The 17,661-nt window shown below is 40.7% G+C and overlaps 5 protein-coding genes across 9 annotated transcripts in view; 2 read left to right on the top strand and 3 right to left on the bottom strand.

The window, feature by feature from the left end:
• Positions 1-30: 30 nt before the first annotated feature.
• LOC125054822 (zinc finger protein 62 homolog) lies at positions 31-4,291 on the top strand. 5 transcript variants are annotated; one of them, XM_047656947.1, is made up of 6 exons: positions 47-540; positions 780-907; positions 991-1,149; positions 1,226-1,272; positions 1,351-1,381; positions 4,271-4,291. In XM_047656947.1, exons 1-6 carry the CDS (start codon positions 504-506, stop codon positions 4,274-4,276), a joined length of 408 nt encoding a protein of 135 aa, XP_047512903.1. In that variant the 5' UTR covers positions 47-503; the 3' UTR covers positions 4,277-4,291. The 5 variants fall into 5 exon arrangements, with proteins under 5 accessions (XP_047512900.1, XP_047512901.1, XP_047512903.1 ...); XM_047656948.1 differs by lacking the exon at positions 4,271-4,291 and adding an exon at positions 3,628-3,648; XM_047656946.1 differs by lacking the exon at positions 4,271-4,291 and adding an exon at positions 2,412-2,475.
• Positions 4,263-5,732, top strand: LOC125054826 (zinc finger protein 37-like). Its single transcript, XM_047656953.1, has one exon. It carries the CDS (start codon positions 4,473-4,475, stop codon positions 5,454-5,456), a length of 984 nt encoding a protein of 327 aa, XP_047512909.1. The 5' UTR covers positions 4,263-4,472; the 3' UTR covers positions 5,457-5,732.
• On the bottom strand, positions 5,636-7,975 carry LOC125054825 (transmembrane protein 179). Its single transcript, XM_047656951.1, has 5 exons — positions 7,646-7,975; positions 7,290-7,433; positions 6,816-6,977; positions 6,401-6,485; positions 5,636-6,080 (listed from the first exon to the last, which is right to left on the bottom strand). Exons 1-5 carry the CDS (start codon positions 7,753-7,755, stop codon positions 5,907-5,909), a joined length of 675 nt encoding a protein of 224 aa, XP_047512907.1. The 5' UTR covers positions 7,756-7,975; the 3' UTR covers positions 5,636-5,906.
• Positions 7,976-8,119: 144 nt separating this feature from the next.
• On the bottom strand, positions 8,120-10,297 carry LOC125054824. Its single transcript, XM_047656950.1, has 3 exons — positions 9,150-10,297; positions 8,789-8,946; positions 8,120-8,519 (listed from the first exon to the last, which is right to left on the bottom strand). Exons 1-3 carry the CDS (start codon positions 9,937-9,939, stop codon positions 8,418-8,420), a joined length of 1,050 nt encoding a protein of 349 aa, XP_047512906.1. The 5' UTR covers positions 9,940-10,297; the 3' UTR covers positions 8,120-8,417.
• Positions 10,298-10,376: 79 nt separating this feature from the next.
• The window catches only part of LOC125054815 (serine/threonine-protein kinase D1), a 30,122-nt gene continuing 22,837 nt past the window's right edge, over positions 10,377-17,661 (bottom strand). Inside the window, exons 3-17 of the mRNA XM_047656928.1 lie at positions 17,432-17,576; positions 17,179-17,319; positions 16,866-17,032; positions 15,431-15,665; positions 15,241-15,350; positions 15,092-15,168; positions 14,630-14,759; positions 14,198-14,330; positions 13,952-14,122; positions 13,719-13,876; positions 13,417-13,647; positions 13,166-13,349; positions 12,904-13,086; positions 12,636-12,822; positions 10,377-12,557 (exon numbers count right to left, since the gene is read on the bottom strand). Coding sequence (XP_047512884.1) covers positions 12,638-12,822; positions 12,904-13,086; positions 13,166-13,349; positions 13,417-13,647; positions 13,719-13,876; positions 13,952-14,122; positions 14,198-14,330; positions 14,630-14,759; positions 15,092-15,168; positions 15,241-15,350; positions 15,431-15,665; positions 16,866-17,032; positions 17,179-17,319; positions 17,432-17,576 — 2,250 coding nt within the window. The 3' untranslated portion in view covers positions 10,377-12,557; positions 12,636-12,637. The remainder of the gene's footprint in view (positions 12,558-12,635; positions 12,823-12,903; positions 13,087-13,165; positions 13,350-13,416; positions 13,648-13,718; positions 13,877-13,951; positions 14,123-14,197; positions 14,331-14,629; positions 14,760-15,091; positions 15,169-15,240; positions 15,351-15,430; positions 15,666-16,865; positions 17,033-17,178; positions 17,320-17,431; positions 17,577-17,661) is intronic.

Genomic DNA, 17,661 nt, shown 5'->3' with positions numbered 1-17,661 from the left:
GCCCCCAGTGTACACAGAATAGGTGTCTAGTGTCTACAGTCTGACATTGATTAGTGAGTAGTGACAGTATACGATAGGTGTATAATTACTAATTAAGCATTTTTGTTGGTTTACAATTTATATTTAATACTTCACTACTAAGTTCTGATGGTGATTGGTGTTTATACTTTATAATACTCGGCCTATGTATCTCATGTAGAGTAGATTAAAAAAATAATCAAAAGCCATTTTACTTTCAATTAAAGCTGTTCACTTGTGTTAGTAATTTTATTCAACTATACTGTATATTAGTTAACTGCAAACTACACTCAATTAAGCTAAATAGGTTATTGCTTTTTACCACTACTAAGTGTAGAAACTAGGAAGGGTGAACAATACACTTGTGTGTTAAGAAATATTTTATAGTTGGCATTGAAACCTTTAGAAACTTATAGTTGGGTTCAGACATGGGAGAACTGTAATCACATATACATCAGATAATATACAGTTCATCAGATAATATTATGCAAGTTGCAAGTACTTCTAAAGTCAACCTTGATGGTGGGTATGATTAACATATAAAAATATTTCACTTTTTGTCAAACGAAATCATCAATATTGTTTAAAACCTTTGGCAGTTGTTGATGTAAGCCAGCTAGTTTTTTCTGGCATCTTTAAAACCATTTCCGTTTATGTTATTTTTCCAGGAATTATATTTTTGGAAATAATATATTGTTTATACAATATATAATTGCTGAGAGTCAAAGTGTAATGTGAGAGTCAAATAATTCTATTTTCAGATCATGATGATTTTACTTATTTGTGTCGAATATGTGCTGTCAAGACACATAATATTATACCACTGTTTGGGAAAGATGGTGATGATCAACACTTGATTGAAAAAATTAACAAGTACCTACCAATCAAGGTAAAGATTCAGATTGAGCATCATACCTCAATTTAATATTAATTTAAGAATTAATACTTAATTAAATGATTTGATGTTCCCAGGTATGCAATGATGATTTATTGCCAGCGGGAGTATGTGAGCAGTGTTCGAATGCTGTGTTAGCCTGGCATGAGCTTGTCGAGTGCTGTCTCCAAGCAGATGCTTCATTTCAAAATAGACTTGCTCTGTCACAAAAACATGGATTATCACAGCCAACACCCGTAATGATTGCTTACTATTAGATTAAATATACAATTATCTCAACTTATTTGCTATACATTTATATTATATTTGCAGGGTATATCGTCTAACCCAGATACAGCACTCAATGAAAATGGAATAAAGTAAGTATAGCCTAGAAAATACTAGATTTGTGTTCATTGTTTGAGTATATTAAGAATGTATTAAGAAACCTCTTTCAGATTGAAAAAGGAGATTATGTTTCTCACATTGGTAAATAATGTTCTAACTGATTATTTAAAAAGCAATCAGATGGATGATAATGAATGGGTTTTTGTCTGTCAAAAATGTCCTAAGCAACCCAGCTTTGTCAATGTGTCCACTCTGACCAAACATTTAACTTTGAACCACAGTCAAAATCTTCACAACAGAGAACTGCTCGAACAGTTTATCACTACAAACATAACATTTAATACAATTCTCCTCACTGATTCTGAACTTGCTGAACTTGACACAGAGATAAAATCCTCAAACTTTACGAAAGACGTTGTTTGCTTATACTGCTCCAGCTCGTTCTCGTCCACAAAAAGACTGATTTTCCATTTAAGCAAACACATAGATATAGGACAAAACGGCGACATAGTATGTTGCGAAGAGAACTATGATGATACTAAACTGTTTGAACAACATTTACGGGATCGGCACGCGAAGCAAATTCCGGCTCACGTTTGCAAGTCCTGCGGGTTCTCGGCGAACGACCAGTTGCATCTACGACAACACATTGATGCTGAACACAAGGAAGCACAGAGAAAAGAGCATAAACCATCTTCAATAAGTGATACGAGTCAAAGATCAATTCCAGCAGTTTGTCCGGATTGTAACAAGACCTATTCTAACAAATACAACATGTTCATTCACATGGAAACACATCGAAAGCGCGAGGAGTTCCCTTGCAGCAAGTGCGACAAGACCTATCTGAATAAGGGGAGTCTAAACAAGCACACGGAGTTAGTGCACGAAGGCAAGCTACCCTACCCCTGTTCAGTCTGCGGCGAGAGTTTTCCCACTCGACGCGCACGCCACGTCCACTTCCTGTTGCACACCGGAGAGACACCCCACCGATGCCCCCGCTGCGGCAAAGCCTTCCGCTCCAAGAACTCGTTGCGAGGCCACATCGAGGCGCACTTAGATATAAGGAGATACGAATGCTCTCATTGTTCTAAGAGATTCAGAAAGAGCACTCATCTGAAAAATCACTTGAACACCCACAAGAAGAAAAATTAATAGGGCTTATTTGTTGCAGATGGACCGACAGTAATTACGTTAATGAAGAATTCATACAAAGTAATTTTCAATATAACAATGAAATCCCGTTTCGAATATCGCCGACAAACGATTGCATCTCCGATAATGACGACGAACCTCTATCTCGCGTCGCCGCCGCCAATCACACGACGTCATCGTACGAAACATTTTACGCGGCTCTAGTCAAGTTTAGAAATCATTACGTTAAACAACACAAGCAGAGTTCTCTCGAATTTACAGAATCCAGCACGGAAGAGGAGATAGAAGAGTTAGGTGATGTCGAATATGACGATTTGAGTAAGAGTAATATGCGCAGAGACAGAATGGACGATCGGACGAGAATAGAGTTGAACGAGGTGCAGTCAAAGATAAACGGCAAGGTATATTACACTTGCAAGGTTTGCGAAAAGAACTTGAGTTCTGCTCATACGTATTTATTTCACAAGAATATTCACACCGGAGAACGGCCGTGCGTGTGCCACGTGTGCGGAAAGACTTTTCGGGCGCCGAGTGGCCTTCAGCGCCATCTAAAGGAAACTCACGAGAGAGTCAAACGATACGTTTGCGCACTTTGTGCTAAAACGTTTGTTAACTCTCAGAATTTACGGCAGCACATGCGCATACACACCGGGGAACGGCCGTATGTGTGTGCCCAATGCGGGAAAAGGTTCACGCAGAGCGGTTCGCTTCACGTGCATTTAAAGACTCATAGCGATCTATTTCCGTTTAACTGTACGGAATGCGGTGCTCAGTTTCGTTTACGATCTGGTCTGTCGAAGCACAAACTCAAACACACGGGTGAACGACCGCACGTGTGCGTCAATTGTGGGAAAGGTTTTCGTCAGAAACACGAGCTGAACAGTCACTCGCTCACTCACAGTAATGCTAAACCTTTCGCTTGCACGCTCTGTGGAGCGGCTTTCCGTCAGCGGAGAGCTCTTAGGCATCATTGCAAACGACTACATGAGTCGAGAGAAACTGCTAACACTGCGTACGCCCAGGTTCCATATTGACCGTATCGTTTGTATGTAGGTACTTGTGTTATTTTGATAAATATACGTCTATTGATCGCGTAGTGTTTCTATTTACTAACGATTCTGTAAACTAGAGGTAATTGTTATTTTTAAATAAATTATCAACTGCCCTGTTTTTTGTAAATATGTATATTACCTGTGGTTAAAATATTCCTTTTCACATTTAGTATTCTTTTTCAGCATTAAGAGTGAAGTCACGGCGGGGAATTGTTTCTCCGTTGAACTTGAAAAACATAGCGAAGAAAATGTGCACGTAAATTTTTTTGAAAACGGTAAAAGTTACGGAACGTGTAAGACTTGCAACAAAAAAATATCGGCAAGCTGTCTGAGACGGCATGCTCGCTTGCACGACGAAGACAAAACGTACCGTTGCGATGCGTGCGGGCTAGGATTCAAAGAGAGCGGTAATCTGGCTCGACATAAGCGCGCAATACACAAAAAGTTGAAACCGTATGCATGCTTTATTTGCTCAAACCATTTCTCCAGAAAAAGTCATCTCGAGGATCACGTAAAATCCCATTCAGGGAATCTTTACTGCGTTTGTGATCTTTGCGGTAAAGCTTCGAAATCTAGCAATGCATTAAGAATGCATAGGAGAACTCATTTCGTCGAACGTAACATTAAATGCAGCTTTTGCGATGCCAAATTTAAAAGAAAATCCGAATTGTACGCTCACGTTTCGGTGCACACCGGAGAAAAGGCTCACATCTGCGAATGCGGGAAAGCATTTAGATTGCGAAGTCAGCTCAATCGCCACGCACACTCCCACGGCACTCGAACGACAGACGATGGCTTTGAGAAATAATAAAGGGCTTTGTTACAGGTCTGAGAGAGTGTCCGAATACCTGGTGCGAATCGTTCCTGCGCCGCTATACACCGAAACCGGCTTTGTTATCAGTTCGACAGAGGCGATTAATAAGAGAACCGATACTTGCCATTTTAACAAACAGGACACGTTTAAATTACTTGCAGATGTCGGTACTATATTTTCCGTGCAACAATCTGAGACAGCCAAAGTACAGTTTATGAAAGAACAATTCGTGCACAATGATACAGATCACGCTAACTGGATACACTATTCCAAACATAACACGTCAGACAAAAAACAACCATTAGATTATAATACGAGAAATAATAGCATAGACGGAAGTAGCCATAATCGCGTAGTGCCTGAATTTTCAATACAAACCATTGACAATTCAATTGAAGACACCAATAATAGGGCGGAAACGAAAAATATACAAAATAGTCCAAACTCCCCAACCTCTACTGGCGCCGAAGCGTCATATGATGCGTTGTCATCGAGTACAGACAAGGTAATCGACCGCTTCGAACAAAATGAATTTTCGGATCATAGCGACACGGAGTCGTTCGCTCGCCTGTCCGAATCTGTGTTCGAAGCGATTGAGGATACGCGAGACAGTATTATTGACAAACCGACCGATGAGCTTAGAGTCATAGAAAAATCAAAAAAATCAAAGCGGACGAGAACGTGTCCCATTTGTGGAAAAATATATACGGCTTCGTCGAGTTACTTTTACCACATGAAACATTTTCACCGGCAGAGTAAAGAGCACAGTTGTGACGTTTGCGGAAAGAAATTCGGGACCCGCGGAGATCTCCAGCAGCACGGCGCCGTTCATACCGAGGAGTGTAAATACGCGTGTCGATCTTGCGATAAGAAATTTCGTTCGCGAGCGAGTTGGTACATTCACGAACAAATTCACGAGGGCATCAAAAACTACAAATGCTCCACTTGTGAGAAATGTTTCCGGTGGCGGACGCACTTACAGCGGCATACGTTGCGTCACGCCGCCGAAAAGAAACATGAATGTGCCACGTGCGGACGGGGCTTTTCGGTTCACTGTGACCTCTTACGCCACGCGCGGACGCACGCCGTCGGCAGCTTTGAGTGCGAGGAGTGCCGTGTGAAGTTCGCGCAAATCAGGTACTTAAAAGCGCACATGAGAAAGAAACACAGCGTGACTTCGACGAGCGATATCGGTTAAGCTACCGTAACGGTTCAGAGCTTTAATTCGTAAGAAAAAAAGAAACTTGCAGGGTGGTTAAGTTGAAAAGAAAATATCTGAGCCCGCAAGATACAGCATATGACAATATAATGTGATATTAATGCCCATTGACATTTCACTGCGTTTTTGGATAATTTTGATTAAGTAAAAGAAAGAAGAAACAACTATATGGTTTATATTCATAAAACTATGTTGTGTTGATGAATGTTAATGACATCTCTGTAATTAAAAATTGCCAAATTGAGATGAACCTTACTTTTAGTATACAATTACTGCCTTATCATCTATGATTACAACCTTATTTAAATATATCACAATTTACCTACCAAAAATAATACAATTTAACAAAAATAGAATAATTTATACAGAAAACCTATTGTTTTACGAGATAACATTATAAATTATTAACGTAGATCATTGTTAGAACAGTTAGTTGAGAGAGTCAATGGGCGGGGTTGATCGGCCGTGTGTTTCGTTGACGAGCCGTTGCCTCTCCCGGTACATCGACACCTGAATGTTCTGTAGCTGGTGATATCGGCACACCTTCAGAGTGCTGAACACAGCCAGACCCACCCACAGAGCGAATAGAGCCCAAGCACCAAACTGAAATTTATAGAACAATATTTTACAGTACTGAAATATATAAAAATAACATAACCATTCACAAACCTATGAGTTTATTTCAAAAAATAACGCTTAACTGTCTTACCAAGCGTAGTTGTTTTTAAATTGCTATTAAAACCAGTTGTTTTTTGTTGTTGAATAATGAAACATGGGATTCGTTAAAAGGTGTCTGTGGGCCATATTTTGTTTTTCAAAACCCCTAGATTATTTTTAATTAATATTTCTAACCAATATTATAAACTTATAAGTAAGAAGGTTTGTGCAAGACACAACTTATACATTTATGATCTGTATCTTACTTGTGCAGTGCCAAGTTCAATGTAGAATCCATGTGTTGAGATATTATCCTTCTTGTCTATGTCTTGACCTGTGGCATCTTCACAACTGAAATAGAAATACAGTACATAAAAATATTCAAGCTTAATATCATTAAGAATAAAAAATTTAATTCCTTCCCTATAAAAGAAAAAATATGATGATTAGAATAATATGATGATTTAATAAATATGAACTTGTGAGGTTATTTCAGCTCCCCTAGGTTTTCCTAAGATATAAAATAATAAATAGATAGATAATAAAGTAATATTCTTAAAAATAATTCATTGTTCCTTGAAAAGACATTAATACACCCATCTCTCATATATTGTGGGTTTGCACAGGTCACTTTAGTTACTGTTATTGATAACCTGTACTCATATTAAAGATGCTTATTACCTGGGAAATCGTTCAACAATATTCTGACACCAAGTCATAAAACCAAGAGTCACAATAACGGCTGCACTTATTGCCAATCCACAGAACAACACGCAACCAACAGCCTCAATAAATGCTGACAGGAATGAACTGTCTAGTCCTTTACATACCAGTTGTGATAACCTAAAGTAGAAAAAGAAAATATATAATTTTTATACTATCTGAAAACACTTTTTTATTGATGTAATTATTCTAGATATATAAGGGATGGCTGATGAGTTCTTATATTATCACCAGCAAAGGTGTGTTCAAGTGCCAAAATAGAATAGTAGTAGTAAATTCAATAATTTAGATATTTAACAATCAATGTACAGTTTTATGTTAATTAAAAGAAAACAAATAATGATAAAAACACAAATCACCTAAGTTGAAACAATCAGTATATATGTAGAGCATATTTTTAAAGGAACAATGTTAATTATTATAATACGTTACCTGTAGATTTGTACTAAGCAAACTATGAACATCAGACAGCCAACAGCAATGACATAGTTACAGTACCCACGTGAGGCCCACATGACTAACAACTGTCCATCTTCTTCCTGCCAAGTGCCGCGAGAGAATAAAAGGCAGTTTCCACTGGAATCACAATAAAAATTAAAGTTATTTATTAATACATCATTTCTATAGGATGTCTAAAAAGCAATTGACTTTTTAAATGATGACTATCAAGAAACAGGTAAGTAGCTTACTCATTTGATGTGAAAATACTATCCACAGTTAATGACGACAATTGTTATTGATGAAAGTGGTGTTGCTTATCGTATAGTTTATCTCATTAGATTAAATACCTGAATTCATCTCGGTGCATGCCCATCGGCACCATTACACAAAGGGATAATATAAGCCCTATAACATAGCCTGCTATTTGACTCAGTAATAAAACATTTGTTATAGCCATTGTTTATAACACGCCACTTGTGGCAAACGAATCCTGAATTTTAGTAGTTATAACAACTATGTAGGGTTTGAATTATTAACAGGAATAGTTAAAAGTGTTCACATACTGTAACTGAGAAAAAAATAGCCACTAACAACATGAAAATAGCTTTATTTGTTTAGCTAAGATTTATCTTAGGACTTCTAACAATATTTGACACTGTGGTTGACTGTTGACACTGATGACTGACACCGCCCATAGGTGATAGGGCAGAACAAAACGAGAACACAGATTACAGAATCTCAATGTTATTTATGGTTCACACATACATGCATTTCGAGTTTAGTTCATCCGCAAACGAAGGCACGGAAAAGCGTCCCTCATACTTTGCTTCGTGACTTACCTCTTATACCCAGTCGTAGATGTTTTGTCACTCTTCTACAAATCTCCTTCAAATCAAATTCATTTATTCATTTGTATCAAAATATCGGCACAAGTGTATCAAGATACCATTCTTGAGAAGGTAGTGAAGCCCCACTTCCAGCAAGACTACAACTTATTCTATTGAGCTACATTAATACTATGCATACCTATTCTAGCAAAAATAAAACTCATTTTAAAACTGATAAAACACATTATAATTAATATTAAACATAAGGAGAGATGAGTTCTGTTCTCTTCGATTAGCTTAGATTTTTCATCAATGATCCCGAAGTGCGCCCGACAGCGGCCAGAACTGCTGGAGTTACCATCATTCCTTTCTGCTTATAGGCGTGGATAACTTGCTGGTAATTATTAACATAATAATAAATACAAATAAAATAACACAGTTTTGCCTAAATAGATTAAATCGGTTATTTCGTAGCATTATGCAAAGCCAGTAAAAGTAAAGATATTTAAACATATCTTTTTTTAGTCAATAAATGTTTTTTTCTACTGTAGTAAAGTGTGTTATATGAAAATATGTATTTCAAAATTTATTTATACCAGACAGACAGACAGACAGACATAACATTTATTACAAACAAAAACATACAAGTTCATCTTTTCTTACCAAAACTAATTTGATGAGAAACACGGCAAAGGTCAGGAAAGAGATGGTCATGAGGGCCCCCTCAGAGGACGGGACCTCGACATGGCCCCGGGATTCCGTGGAACGACGAGATCGCCCAGAGTCTTCATCGTCTGGCCACAGGCGATCAATATGCCCTTCTATAATATTTATGAATTTTACGGTTTCTCTCTCCGAAGCTATCGAGCATTCATTTTGAGCTGAATGTTTTTTGATGATGAGGTTTAATAAATGTACTCCTTATATGTGTAATTTGCATGACATTTATGTACGAAAACTTTATGTAAGTCACAATTTGTTACACATTTAACTGAAATTTTACATTATTATACGAAGAACTTACCAATGCTAGCAGTTATTGTGTCTTTTAAATCTTCAAGATAACGAACTTTGCTTTTGAAACCTCGATGGGTCTTTTTCGATATTGTATCAGCAACAAGCTTAACAGCTTCCCATACTCTCTCCATTTTATTATCTGCACTCACAGATGTATTCATCCAATCTTCTGTAACAGGTTTATCTGTTAAGGGTTTCTGTTTTTTATCGTCTTTAGTCATCTTAACACTGGGATCTTCAGAAGACAAAATGTCATTTCTATTTGATGAACTTTGGAATACTTCCTCAATAGAAACCCTTTGAAAGCCTCCAGTTTCAGCATTTATGTCAACTCTATCTGGCGATCTCAGATCGTTTACTTTGTGTGCACTGTTCTTAACTTGAGATTCGACAGGACGGTTGATATAAGAGTTAATTTTAATTTTTATACTATTTTGATTATCACCCTTTAAATGAACTCGATGTTCTTTACGTTCACTGTCTTCAAGAGAATGTGGCGTGATTTTGGTTCGAGAACCTTTCCACACAACAGGCCGACTCTCCAAACTCTCGAAATTAGGCTTCACAGATGGTGTCTTGACGCTGGCGTACGGTACTCTTCTTACATTACCGATATGTGATATTTTATTGATGGATCCTCTTTTCCACTGGTTAAGAGATTGATTTACATAGGTTAAGTCTTTGGAGTCAAGATCAACGTTTTCTTTTAATCTCGGTGGTTCCTGTCTGTAATTGTTCTGCGAAATCTCAACCCATTCCGCGCTAACTCCAGCAATCAATAATGCTACTATGAACATGTTAACTTGTAGTCTCGTGGGTTAGAAGTGCCGTGAACTGTGCGACATTATTTGCTCGAGGAGTCATGTATTGTAGGGCTGTCAGTACTAGTTTATATTTTTTAAATAACGTTTCTGAAGAAGTGTGTTAAAATACGTCCATAAATTGAATATAAATCTGATCTCGTCAGAAAACTCTTCCAACTCGGAACGCTTGCTCACTACTAAGCGCTGTGATGTTACTAAAGTCAGTTTTTTTTTGAGAGCGTACTCTTTTCTTGAAGGAAATACAAAACAAAATAATTTGCTCTTAGATAGTAAAATAGAATGACAGCCCTTGTTTTCATGTTGGCTGATCATTATAATGGCCTAGGGTCATGGCGCGTGAAAGAAGCCGAACGAGGTGTTGCGTATTACTCTTCACTTAACTCGTTATACATATAAAAAAAACAAAATGATTAGAATTAACACTTTATTATTTTATCATTTAGCAACATTGTGTATATTAATTTTACAAAATTGACAAGACAATTTATCTACAAAACGCATTAAAATTTGTAAGTCGACATAACATCTTTAACGCGTTAAACAAAACGAAGAAATAGTTTACATCCAGTTTATAATATAAAATTAAGTTTATAAATATTGGTCCAAACTTCTGTAAAAAATAGTAGATATAAAAAATAATACTAAAAATAAATTAAAGCTCCTACGATTACAAATATAAAAAAATATTGTAGAACCTCTTCAAAATAGATGCCACGAGTGTGCCACAATTTGATTTTCGGGAGTTACAACCCAAGAACTCTAAGCCTACACACTACCTGAGCTACCGCATCTATGTAATGTTATGCATTTTCTAAATAAAATAAAAAAAATTGATTGTTTTAAAACCACGTGACAAAAATCGTTGAAATTTTCTTGTCTTATTAATAAAAAAAATAAATCAGTCCAATTACGTCTGTCTCGTTTCATTACAGCGTAAATATAATTTAACGAAAAGAGACAAAAGCGTATTTTAGTTAAACAACAGTGCAATAAAACTGAGTTTTTATGAATAAGGGCCTCAATTTGCAACTACTTCATATTCTGGAAGCACTAATAAAATGAAAATCACTTATAACAGAGATCACAGTATTTGGAAGATTTGATTGAAAAAATTATCGAAAACATAAAAACGATCCTTAATTTATCAGAATGTCGTACGACCAATTACCTTTTTAAAATGTTATACATAGGAATATTGCCGTTATAAGCGTGTTGGAATCCGCCAAAAACGGTATTTTGGCGTAATAAATATATCACTTTGACAACCTTTTAAATAAATGCCTAGTTCCAGTTCAAATGCTTATTTATACCAAAGAACCCATACTTCTTTACCCACAGAGTAAGTGGAAAATAGATAAGATTATTTCCTAAAATTTTAACAATATTCATCGACAACTTCTCATTTAAATAATGTCTCGGCTAATTACATCATTAACATGCAAATGATTCCGTCGGAAGTCAAAACGGCCTCGTGTTGGCACTTCGAAGAAAGGTTTTGGCAAATTGTTTTAGTGCGGAATTTGTAGAGATTTTGTTTTGAATATAATATGGATTTTACTAAAACTCTAACCTATGTGTTTTCATAGAAAAAACACATTCATTTTATTAATAATGTGTTTCATAAGTAGTAAATGATAGTTATTTAAGAAAGTAGGTTTTGTATGAGTTAGTTACGTATACGCGTATATTACAAATTCTAAAGTAAAACATAAAGAACGTAAGGACATTCCTAAATTCTTGTGTAAATAAGAAAGCAATGTTCGGTTAAAGCAAATTTATAAAAATAATGAGTCCGGCTCTATTACTATATTCTCTTATGAACTAGGTATTCTAAATATTAGGCCGTTTGAGGCGTGTCCCTTACACCTACGAAGATTTCACGTAAATTAAAAAACAGTATCATTTTATGTTCGTTACGAACCCCCTGACGCGGTCTTGACAATATTTAAACTAAGTAAAGACGTATCTTACTTAACATTTCATTAATAGCTACATTATACATCGCATATATGTGTAATGAAATGAACATGAGATACTTTTATACAATTACAATTTAGGTCGGTTTAAAAAAAACAAATCTTTCAAGTCGAGCGGCCTATGCCTAGTCGCCATTTTAATTATATAATGTCACGTAACCGAAGATTAATATTGATCGAGAGCCTCGGGGGTTCCGACTCCTCGACGATGGTGGGTCACGAAATAACCCTTACAAATATTTGTACTTATTCAATGTTTAACTACAATTAAATGTTACGAGTTATTCTATTAGAGGAAGTAAAATTTATTTAATATATCTATCTAGCTGCGGAAACTTAACATTTCCCAAAGGAATAAACCACATCCGTGACCGGGGGCATGTCTCGAATTGTAATTTTATTTTGTCTCCAAAAGCCGCCATTAAATATTGATGTAATAAGCTATCGTTTTAAACGAGAGAGGCCAGGCCTTGCCAACCTGCGACCTCGTCGAGGACGTCCATCGAAATGGAGTACGCGAAGTTCCACGGCGGTCACTTAGCCCTGACGAGCAGTTTCCTCCAGTAGAGTCGGACGGTGACGCAGCCGATCTCCTCCGGGGGGAGCTCGGGCTCTCTGCGCATTCGCATACACAATGGTTATTTGCAAAGAGATGAGAGAGAAAGGAGATCGAAGGGCATCAGTGGAACTCACGGTCAGTGCGCCTGGTAGCGCTGGTCGTCGCTGGGGTGCGTCAGGTAGCGCGCTCCGACCCTCCGCTCGAGGGCCCTGAGGTCCTGCCAGGCCTCGCGGGTCTGCAGCCAGGCGTGGGCCGCGCACTTGTCCACGGACAGGCGCTTGCGCTGCTTCACTTGCAGCAGATTGTTGATCAGGTCGACGGCTGAAAGGTGGGAACGCTGTCAGTCTGCCCTATCGTAAGGAACGGATCGTCCGGGGGATTCGAGGCCGGCCCCGCGGGTACCTTCAGGCGAGATCTCCCTCCAGGGCGTGGGCGGGTACATGAAGGCCGCGTTCTGGATCTGCTCGTTGATGTCCTCGTCCTCGTTGAAGGGGAAGGTGCCTGACAGCGACACGTAGACGATGACGCCCACCGACCACATGTCCAGCGAGCGGTTGTAGCCCGCGTTGCGCAGCACTTCGGGGGCTGTGACGTCACAAATGTCATCGGTCGGCCGTCTCTCACCCTCGACTACTCTACCGTGCGCCGTCGAGGCGCGTCTCACCGAGGTAGGCCGGAGTGCCGACCACGGACCGGCGGAAGCACTTCTCCCCGATGATGCGAGCGAAGCCGAAGTCGCAGAGCTTCACCTGCGGGAACTGCTCGTCCGAAGACAGCAGCACGTTCTCGGGCTTCAGGTCGCAGTGGACTATGTTCTTCTCGTGGAGGTGCTTGAGCGCCACCAGGATCTGCAATTTCACCGATGAGACGGAGGACGGCGGAAAAGATTAAGCGAACGCGCCGATCGCCTCGTACCTGTGCGACCACAAACTTGGTGATCCTCTCCGGTAATCGAGCTCGCTCGTGGGACAGAATCATCTCCAACATATCTCCCTTCAGCCGCTCCATCACCACGAAGATGCGTTCGGGGGTCTCGAACATCCTCTCCAGGTTGACCACCCCCGGGTGGGACAGGTTCTGCAGGATGGCCACTTCGTTCTTCAGCTGGGCCTCCTGTTTGGTCGGGAAGCGGAGTTTGTCTATCACCTGGAATGCACGTTAATCTGTTACGGTCCCCGCCGGTCGACCCTCGGCCTCGGCGAAGCGCCGTTTCCCACCTTGATAGCGACGGGTCTGAGCGTATCGCGATGTAGGCCGGCGTAGACGATTCCGAACTGCCCCGAACCCAGCACCTCGTCGGGGTGGATCTGGTACAGCTGCGACATTTCCAGGCGACCCCCTCCGCGCTGAGAGCCTCCGCCGCTTTGACCTTCGCCTGAGGAACAATTCATACGTCACGTCTGCCGAGCGACCCCGAGCCGTCGGAGAGGCGCGGCCGTCGAAACCTCACCGGACCGCGGGACGTGCACATTGAGCGGCAGCAGGGCGTGGCGGATGGCGGTCTCCCAGGAGCGGGCGAGATAGGCCCCCAGCCCCGACTCCGGCGCGGAGCCGCCGGCCTCCTCCGCTCCCACCAGGTAGTCCACGTTGGCGGTCCGCAGCTCGAAGCAGTGCATCACCTCTGGCGGCGAAAGATTCGATCAGAGACATTTCGCACATGGTCTACTTATCAGTCTGTGAAAAATAAGGAGCGTACCGGAGTGCGGGTGCCGGGCGGTCTGGATGGCGAGAATGTCGTGCAGAGGAATCTCCTTGTAGTACTTGGTTCCGGTCTCGGAAGAGAACAGCGTGATGCACTTGCTGTCCATGCGCCAGTAGTGCCGACGGACCTTAAAGGGGAGAGGTAGATCTAGTTTGCCTGATTTTACTGTTTAACTTTATGAAAACCGTCTGAAAACTGACTGAAATGAAAGTGATTCATATTTAGGAATTTAGCGCTGATCATGGTTTAGGATTTTTCATCTTTGTATTATTACCATTTAAATATCAGTCACGAGAAAAAAAGCCGCTTTAAAAAACCAGGGCCCTTTTGCTGTCGTAGAGAGATGCATAAAATTTAACGGCCCGTTTCATTTGAGCGAAAACTAGAGAATTTGATAAAACTAATAATTCGGAGGGTTCAAGTTACGGTGGCGTCCTTGTTGGTGAAGTGCACCAGCCAGCCCTGCTTCAGCCACTGGCCCTCTCTCTTCTTGGTGTGCTTCACGGACTGCACTATTCGCATCAGAGGGATGTTGGCACTCGGAGACGACGAAGCACTGCAGACGAACAATTTTATGAAACAGGTCTAAATGAAAGAAACGTTCACGAGGTGAACTCGGCTTTCGTCGTCGTCGCTCAGCGGGTGATCTTCTCGTTTACATGAGTGGGCAGAGGCAATCGAGTCTAAGGGCGGTAAGTTTGGGCATAGCGAAAGCCTTAGATCGGGTGTTTTTCGGGGCAGGTTTCCGAACCAATTTGACTTAGACTTCAAGAAAAGAGCGCATCAATTATTTAATGGCCGTCTGGCAATGTGAGTGTCCATGGGCGGCGGTATTCCTTAACATCGAGCGCCTTGCCCTCTGTTATATATAAAAAAATATTCAGTCACCTGCTGGGTCGACTCGGTGACGTATCGCGTTGAGGTTCTTCTTCGGGGTCCGTTTCACTGTTGCGTAGTTGAACGGGCTGAAAGGTTCGGTCGATATAAATACGTATAAGGAAGGTGGCTGAACGTCACTACGAAGAATTAAGGCAGACCTCATCGTGTTCACCGTTGTTCACGTCTCCGTCGTCAGACTCCTCGTCGAGTTGCGCTCGAGTCCCGTCCGATACTTCACTGCTCGTGCTGCAGCTGTCTTGGAACTCCCCTGAAGGAAAGAATCGACTCAGAAGACAATCGTTTTCGAGCGGTGAATCGTTCTGCGAGAACCCTCACGCGATGTCTCACCGTGTAAATCCCGTATCTCTCCGCCGCAGTCCTTGGGCACGAACGGCAGACATTTCCTGTGGGCGTTGTAGTGACAGTCCCTGCACTGAAGGCCTTGCTTGAAAAGGCCGCGCAACAGCTTCTTGCAGAGACGACACACGGTCGGTCTGGTGTAAGAGTGCACTTGGAAAGTGTGAGGGATGCCCAGCGAACTCGTCGGCCACGTGTTCGTCGATCGCTTGCTCGCGGTTCCCACCTATGCATCGGATTCGACATTACAAGCTCGTCGTCCCGGCCGGCTATTACTACTAGCGCCGTATATTCAAAAGACTTCTTTTGAATATACGGTGAGGAATTATGCATGGCCATTGCATGTCATTGTTGACAAATAACGACTGATTGGTTTTCACGAGTTTAAGCATAGGCCGGGAGATAGTGACACAAAATAGTGGGTGATTTGTCCCAGTATGGCGGTTCTTCAGGGGTCTTATTACGCAATTAAAAAAAGAAAAATGATGGTCATAGCGCTGGTACCGGCGGCCCAATCGCGTGTGCGAAAGTCGATTTCGTCGGATTAATTACGAAAGTCAAACGATTTGTTCCACAAAAATTCTAGTATTTTCCAATATTCCATAAAAAATAAGAGGCAGTGTCATGCCATACTTCTCCGGTGTGACATACAGGCCGCCATACCCAAGCGAATGCAATAATTTAAAAAATTACCATTTGTACCAGGCTAATTTTTGCACAGTTAATCGTCGTCGTGCATTTACATTTTACGAAAATCACCATGGCATACTTTTCAGACGGTTCCAAACGGCTATACAGGTATTGCGATATGAGACTTATATTTATGATCATACACAGACCGTTGAAAAAAAAATTTAGGCTGGTACAATTCGTTTTAGCTGATTTTACGCATCCAGTATGCGTACTGGTTACAAATGACCCACTATTTTGTGTCACTATCTCCCGGCCTAGCATGTCTCGATAAGATTTTGATATAGAATAGATTTATGTCAATAGGGTATTGTATGGTGGGTGAGGTTCAGAAAGAAAAGTCTCAAATGTATTAAAATATTTATTATGCAAATACAGTTATCGTTATTAGTCCACCCACCACCCGATACGTGACGTTAGTAGAGCTTAATATGAACTTAACCTAAAACATGTAAAATGTACGGATTTTTAATACTTCAAAGTAAATTAATATCACAATATACACGATCGACATCGGACGGTCTAATTGTATACGACTATATGGAATATACAAAATATTTTTTTCATGCGAAGGAATGTAGATTTTTAATCACAAAAATAATTAATTTGCTCAGCTAAAACTAATCAATACAATAAAACAAGCATCAACTACAAAAATCGTAATTAATTATAAAAAATATTGAATTCTTAAGAATAATATACCGAATCAGTTGAGCAGATCGGCTATCCGCCTTACCAGGGAGTCGTCCTGCGACGCGTGGCTGTGCGCAGACGTCCGTGACGGACTGCGGGGCGCCCCCGACTGACGACGGGAAGTACCCGCGGCGGCTGCGCCCACGACGGGTGTCTTGCAATTTGACGGTACTTTCACTGCGCATCGCTTGTGGTAGTTTAGACCGCACCCTGCAAACGGATGATGGAAAAAGTGGGAGTGTCCGTTTTATAGAGGTTTGCAAACGGAAACAATGATTGACTGCATCTCCCTTCACTAAGGTCAACGATGTTTGTTATATTATATAATATAATAAAATATATATAGATAGATAGACCTTCGCATTTTAGCCCCTGCCGCACCAAGCCAAACAGCATCTCCCCACAAAAGTCGCAGAACGTCGGCGCCTTGTACGAGTGCACGGCCAACGCGTGCGGCCGCGACACCGGCTGCTCCGTACCGCCGTCGCATATGGTTGCTGGAAGGTGAACTGACGTTTAGATAGCGCATAGGGGCAAAACAAATGTTACTCATTATCGCCAAACTATTCGAAAGGCATATTCCTTGTCACGGAAATAAAATATACTCACGGTTTGCTGTGAGAACGATCTCGACCAGGGTCTCGTCCGTGACATCGGTAGACGAATTGACGAGCTGCAGCACGTTGGGCGAACAGTAGTCGTGGCGGAACAGTAGAATGCGATCTGATAGCCTATTAAGTCCGTTGTCTGGGATCTGAAACGGAACATAAAGAAGATTAGCAGATAATATATGCATATAATAAAATACTAAATACTTATACTTATACGTATATACCAGA

This window comes from Pieris napi, chromosome 12 (assembly GCF_905475465.1).
Source record: "Pieris napi chromosome 12, ilPieNapi1.2, whole genome shotgun sequence".
In the NCBI taxonomy this organism is placed as follows: domain Eukaryota; kingdom Metazoa; phylum Arthropoda; class Insecta; order Lepidoptera; family Pieridae; genus Pieris; species Pieris napi.
This window is presented reverse-complemented; position numbering and strand designations above follow the sequence as displayed.

Coding starts and splice junctions, on each gene's coding strand:
- LOC125054822 (XM_047656944.1), top strand. CDS start 504: ATGCAAGTTGCAAGTACTTCTAAAGTCAACCTTGATG. Junction 541..779: donor TTCTAAAGTCAACCTTGATG/GTGGGTATGATT, acceptor TTCTATTTTCAG/ATCATGATGATTTTACTTAT. Junction 908..990: donor ACAAGTACCTACCAATCAAG/GTAAAGATTCAG, acceptor TGATGTTCCCAG/GTATGCAATGATGATTTATT.
- LOC125054826 (XM_047656953.1), top strand. CDS start 4,473: ATGAAAGAACAATTCGTGCACAATGATACAGATCACGCTAACTGGATA.
- LOC125054825 (XM_047656951.1), bottom strand. CDS start 7,755: ATGGCTATAACAAATGTTTTATTACTGAGTCAAATAGCAGGCTATGTT. Junction 7,434..7,645: donor ATGCACCGAGATGAATTCAG/GTATTTAATCTA, acceptor TTGTGATTCCAG/TGGAAACTGCCTTTTATTCT. Junction 6,978..7,289: donor TGCTTAGTACAAATCTACAG/GTAACGTATTAT, acceptor TTTCTACTTTAG/GTTATCACAACTGGTATGTA.
- LOC125054824 (XM_047656950.1), bottom strand. CDS start 9,939: ATGTTCATAGTAGCATTATTGATTGCTGGAGTTAGCGCGGAATGGGTT. Junction 8,947..9,149: donor CACAATAACTGCTAGCATTG/GTAAGTTCTTCG, acceptor TAAATATTATAG/AAGGGCATATTGATCGCCTG. Junction 8,520..8,788: donor TTCTCATCAAATTAGTTTTG/GTAAGAAAAGAT, acceptor AATAATTACCAG/CAAGTTATCCACGCCTATAA.